The sequence below is a fragment of the Dama dama genome, chromosome 20 (genome assembly GCF_033118175.1).
Source record: "Dama dama isolate Ldn47 chromosome 20, ASM3311817v1, whole genome shotgun sequence".
NCBI classification, from domain to species: Eukaryota; Metazoa; Chordata; class Mammalia; order Artiodactyla; family Cervidae; genus Dama; species Dama dama.
In genome coordinates this window covers 96,602,885-96,608,692 of record NC_083700.1, presented here as the reverse complement: position 1 = coordinate 96,608,692, position 5,808 = coordinate 96,602,885, and the positions used below count along the sequence as shown (strand labels likewise).

The 5,808-nt window shown below is 47.5% G+C and overlaps 1 protein-coding gene across 1 annotated transcript; it reads left to right on the top strand.

The window, feature by feature from the left end:
* The first annotated feature begins 2,523 nt into the window (after nucleotides 1-2,523).
* Nucleotides 2,524-4,132, top strand: LOC133039996 (peptidyl-prolyl cis-trans isomerase-like 4). Its single transcript, XM_061119755.1, has 2 exons — nucleotides 2,524-2,530; nucleotides 2,805-4,132. The coding sequence occupies exons 1-2, from the start codon at nucleotides 2,524-2,526 to the stop codon at nucleotides 3,794-3,796; spliced, it is 999 nt and encodes a 332-aa protein (XP_060975738.1). The 3' UTR covers nucleotides 3,797-4,132.
* The last annotated feature ends 1,676 nt before the right edge of the window (nucleotides 4,133-5,808 follow it).

The following is a 5,808-nucleotide window of genomic DNA, read 5'->3' as shown; positions in this document are numbered from 1 at the left end:
GAGGGCCGGCTTTCTAAGTTAATGATGGGGTGCGTGTGGGAAGAAAAGGAGGGATGCCCACTCTCTGGGTTCTTCTCACATTAGACTAGAAGCTGTGGCACGTGGGGACAGAGAATGTCCTGGATACAAGCACGGTCTCAGAAATTCTGGTCCTTGGGCAACTTGAGAACAGGGCTAGGGGACTGGATTGATTGACCTTTGAGAGTCAGTTTGGGATATGGGGGTCTGTTGAGGGGGACCACTCCCCTCTATTCCCTAGCTTTGATGGACAAATGCTAATGACATTACCAGCGATTGACCAGAAGTGAATAAATAATTCAGTCTGGCTTGAAAATGGGAGAAAAGTACTTAAATGCTATTGACAAGCCAGTCCCTGGCCTCATTACCCATGCAGACACAGGCCTCCACATCGACCATGCCCCCCGATTCCTTCAAACCCCACTGTGGGCAGCCTCTGGCCTCCCTCCCATCAAGCTGGCCTGGGCTGAGTGTGGAGGGTGACGTGAGGAGACCAACCAAAGGGTTGGGCCATGTGGCTAGAGGTACCCCACAAAGGGACAGCAGTCCCCGTGTCCTTCCCCTTTTCTCAGACACTCATGGTGGCCTCTGTTCGTGGGAAGGGTGTCCCTGGCCAGCCCCTCTTGGGCCCAGCCCCAGGTGTGCATGCACACGCACACACACAGCCCAGCAGCTGCTGCATCGTCTTCTAGGACAAGAAGAGTGGTGACCCCCGGGGCGGCTGTCAGTCACCGTGCTCTTAGGGAATACAAACTCATTAAACGTTTCCCTGCCTTGTTACAGGGACCCGAGTCCCGGAGTCAGGCCTGAGGAGGAGGAGGAGGAGGGAACAAATGTGCAGCTGATCCTTTAAAAGCACATCCTGTATCCCTGACCCCTGGAGAAGAGAGGGGATTATCGAGGGTGGGGATTACCCGCAGAAGGGCCTCCTCATGGGTTCCTGGGAGTCAGGAGTCAGGATTTCCAGCTCTTGGAGCACACGGAGCTCCCCGGGGCAGCTACTCTGCAAGACAAGACCTTCCTATGCTAAGAGTCTCCCTCTCTCTCCTTTATCTGCCTGGGCCTGACTCCCCTTCACGGTGTCTCCTCTGCATCAGCCGGTTTCTTCAGGGAGAACTAGAGATGCAGTGCTTCCTCCGGCACCTTCCCCGCTCTCAATGCCTTTACGTCAGTGTCATGGTGCCTCCCTAAGCTTCCACAGTCATAAGCCAACAATGCCCACTGGTTAGGGAAGGGCGAGGCTCCGAGACCCTCCCAGTGGGCAAGCTGCCTCTTGGCTGGACGGCTCCTGGACTGGACTCAGTGGTGGGGAATTTGGGAGGGAGGGCTGTGGTGTGGATGGTACAGGATGCTCCAATAGGTGTGAAGGGTCTACTTCAGCTCAGTCCAGGGAACAGTTCTAAAAGGGGCCCATCCCTTTGTGAGCCAAACGACCCGCTCCTGAGTGTGGGCAGAGACCCCGATGGCACCTCCAATGCCTTTCTCTGGTGGCCAGACTTCTCACTTCACTCCGTTTGGAGAGCAGACCTACAGTCTGTGGGCTTTGGGCTGGGCTCATCGGCCCTGGTCTCCCTCCTGGGGTCCTCTCTGCTGCCTGCCTGAACCCTGACCCACTATTGCTCAGCCCCAGACCCGGCCTTTCCCTTCCACTTCCCCTACCCCACAAAAGTCTGAGGACTCTTCTGCTTTCTCTTGCACACCCCTTTCCCCTCAGGGTGGGCTAAAAAACTCTGCGCCCCTGCTCTTCATCCATAAGGCCCTCCCTCCTCTGTGTCTCTTCCCACCCTGGAGTCCCACAGGGAGTCATTTATCCGGATCGACTGGCTCTCCTCACTGCAAACATTCATTCGCAGGAGCATTAACAAGACTAAAACCCAATTAGCCTTCAATTACTCAGGCCTCAGCCAGATTTTCTGGGATGGGGAAAGGGGTGAGGAATGAGTTTGAGCACTCTGGGGCACTGCCTGGTGGTAGCCCCCCTCCCTTCCCACGCCTCAAGCCCTGCTACTCCTGTCCTCCTCTCTGCTCTCTGCCTCGAGCTCTCTCCTGTTCTTGCCTCCATCCTTCCCAGTCTTCTCTCCCGCCCTCCCCTCCCTCCACAGCCCTCTTTAAAAAAGTAGTATTCTTAAATATTACTAGTACATAACTAATACATGGTTTGGAAAAAAAAAAACCTCATTGTAAAAACATCATGCAAAAGAATACAAGGTGAAAAGCTAAGTCCCCACCCTGCCTCCTGCCCCATAAATCCCACAGTCAATAATCAGGGGTTTTCTTTCCTTTCAGATATTTGATTCTATACATTCACACATGTACACCACATGTAGTTTTAAGTGTTCTTTTTTAAACATTTAAGATTGGAACCCTACTATTCATATTGTTTAATGACCTACTCTATTCACTGAACAATACATCCGCTACATCTCTCCACATCAGCAGAGTTCTTCCTTCTTCCTGGGTGCATAGTAATCCACGGTGTGGCTCCTCCATAATGTACTTGGTCAGATGGACGGTGAGTTGTTTCTGAGGTCTGGGATGACAAGCATTGCAGCAGCCCCCTCTGTCCTTCCACGGCTGTGCACAGAGGCCAGCATTGCTGTGGGGTAGATGCCCACAAATGGAACTGTTTGGCCCCAGGCAATACATATTTAAAACTCTGATAATTACTGCCAAAATGCTCTCCACCTCCAGAACCTCCAAGACTGTGCCAATTTGTACTCTCAATTCTCCATTTCCTCTGCTCTCATCAACACTGGCTATTATCTTTAAAAAAATTATCTTTTTAGATGATCCATTTGATGATCCTCCTGATTTATTAATTCCTGATCGATCACCAGAACCTACAAGAGAACAACTAGATAGTGGTCGAATTGGAGCAGATGAAGAAATTGATGATTTCAAAGGGAGATCAGCTGAAGAAGTAGAAGAAATAAAGGCTGAAAAAGAGGCCAAAACTCAAGCTATTCTACTAGAAATGGTGGGAGACCTACCTGATGCAGATATTAAACCTCCAGAAAATGTGCTGTTTGTTTGTAAATTGAATCCAGTGACCACAGATGAAGATCTGGAGATAATATTCTCAAGATTTGGGCCAATAAGAAGTTGTGAAGTTATCCGGGATTGGAAGACTGGAGAATCCCTGTGTTATGCTTTTATTGAATTTGAAAAAGAAGAAGATTGTGAGAAAGCATTCTTCAAAATGGACAATGTGCTTATAGATGACAGAAGAATACATGTGGACTTTAGCCAGTCTGTTGCAAAGGTTAAATGGAAAGGAAAAGGTGGGAAATACACCAAGAGTGATTTCAAGGAGTATGAAAAAGAACAGGATAAACCATCTAATTTGGTTCTGAAAGATAAAGTAAAGCCCAAACAGGACGCCAAATACGAACTTGTACTGGATGAGCAGGCAGAAGACGCGAAGGCGAGTCACTCACACACAAGTAAGAAACACAAGAAGAAGACCCGCCACTGCTCTGAAGAAAAAGAAGATGAGGACTACATGCCAATCAAAAGTACCAACCAGGATATCTACAGGGAAATGGGCTTTGGTCACTATGAAGAAGAAGAAAGTTGTTGGGAGAAGCAGAAGAGTGAAAAGAGGGACCGACCTCAGGACCGAAGTCGTAGCCGATCTCAAGAAAGGGATGGCCACTATAGTAACAGTCACAAATCCAAATACCAGGCAGATCCCTATGAAAGAGAAAGGAGTAAAAAGAGAGACCGAAGCAGGAGTCCCAGGAAATCCAAAGATAAAGAAAAATCCAAGTACAGATGAAAGTGGATCAATCAGACATGAGTGCTAATATATTTACTCTTGTATAACTTGGAGTACCAGATGTTCAGATTTCGTGTCAGAGCAGTTAAAGACTCTGCTTGTTATTTTTTTTTCACAGTAGGATTATGGCCCTTTTAGATTAACACTGATTTTGTAGGGCGCTGAAGGACAATAAAGAATTGAACATTTTCTTTGTATACTTTTTTACACTAATTTTATGTTATACATAAATCAGTAGTTTTCATTTTTAAAGTCTTTCATATTTTCAGTCCTTATTTTTAATGAAGTATTTCATACCTGCAAAAATACACAATCATGTATATATAAGGTATAAAGAATAATAAATGTCTGTGTACCAATCAGCCAATTTAGGAAATGAATATTGGTGGCATTTTAAAAGTGCCCTCTCCTCAAATAATTATTATTTTGAATGTTGTGTTTGTCATTCTCTTGCTTATTACAGTTTTACAACATATGTAAGTATCCCTGAATGAAGTACTAAGTTTTGTATTTTTTTGAATTTTATATAAATAGTATAATGTGTGTTTAAAAAAAAAATAAAAAAATAAAAAAAAAATTATCTTTCAACCAAATAGGCAAAATGACATCTTGTGATTTAATTTGTACTTCTCTTCTTCCCATCTATTTCCCTCACCTGTCCTTTACTTTCATGTCTCACTCTTTCCTCTTCCTCAATCCCATCCCTCCTGCCTTTCCTCTCTTTCTCTCTCTGTTCCCCATTCCCATCAGCTCTTTTTTTCTTCACCTCCTACTTCCCTTCCTCTCCTTTCCACTCTCTTCCCCATTATCTTCTCATCCCTTTGCCTTCTCCCTCTCCTTCTCCCTCCTCCCCTGGGTACCACAGTCCTGGGGGGAGGGGTATCCAGAGAAGCTATTAACTCTGCCCCCCTAATACTCTGAGTCCCACTCGCCTCTTAACACCTCCCTGAGCCTGGGCCTCTAAGCCCCATCTCACTCGCGTCTCCCTCTAATCACTAAGGCTTATTTCTGATTTTCTGAAGTGACAAGGAGCTGGGTTTGGGGGAGGAGGGCTGTCAGCCAGCATCCTCCAGGATTGAGGGAGGGAAGATGCAGGGAGGGAGGCCTGGCTCATAGGATGTCGCTGTGGAGACTCCAGCTAGGCCCTCCTCACTCTAGAGGCCCAGATTCTCCAGCCCCTTCTGCCTTGGCTTACACGGTGCATATACTTCCACCCTCAGGGTGTTTTTTTAGACTATTTCCTCTAGTTTCTCTTGTGAAAAGGAAAGTGACTCCCCCTTTTCTCCAAGTGAGCTCTGTGGACAGTCCAGTCCTCTGCGGTGCCCCCCTTCCCCCTCCCATGCTGCCATCCTGCTGTAACCATCTCCCTCTGCCCCGCCCCCTGATCCTGAAGGTGGGAAATGCCTCCTTAGAACACCCCTCATCTCTATCTCCTGCTTCCTTGGAAATCCGTAGAACACCCCTCATCTCTATCTCCTGCTTCCTTGGAAATCCGGGTCTCCCCTCTCCTGCCCCAAATCCACCCTTCCAAAAGCTCAGTGAATTGGCATAAATTTAATTAAGGACAGCAAGCAAATCTCTTGTCATTATAAAGACATTTAAGGTTTAAAATATATGCTGAGAGTAGAGGTCTCAAGAGAGGTGGAACGAGGGAGCCAGAACTGATTTGGGGGAGTTACACTTGAGCCCTCATCTAGCCCCACTGTGTGACCCTGATGTCTCTGAGCCTTTCCTTATCAGTCTCCTAGAATATCTAAGAGGCCCAGCAGGAGTACTTTGCTCCTGCCTGGGAGTGTTCTCCCTGCACTAATTTAATTACATGGCCTAACTGGGCCCAGACTGGGGAGGTGGTTAATGGCAGCTGCAGAGACAGTGGGTAATCAAGAATTAATTAAGCGTTTCTGGGGATTCCCAGTGTCTGGGCCAGGGATTCCTGGGAGCTTGGCTAAGGCTGGGCAGGGTTCGGGGAAACCCCTCCAGCACCCTTTGCCTTTCCCTCATGCCTTTGCCCA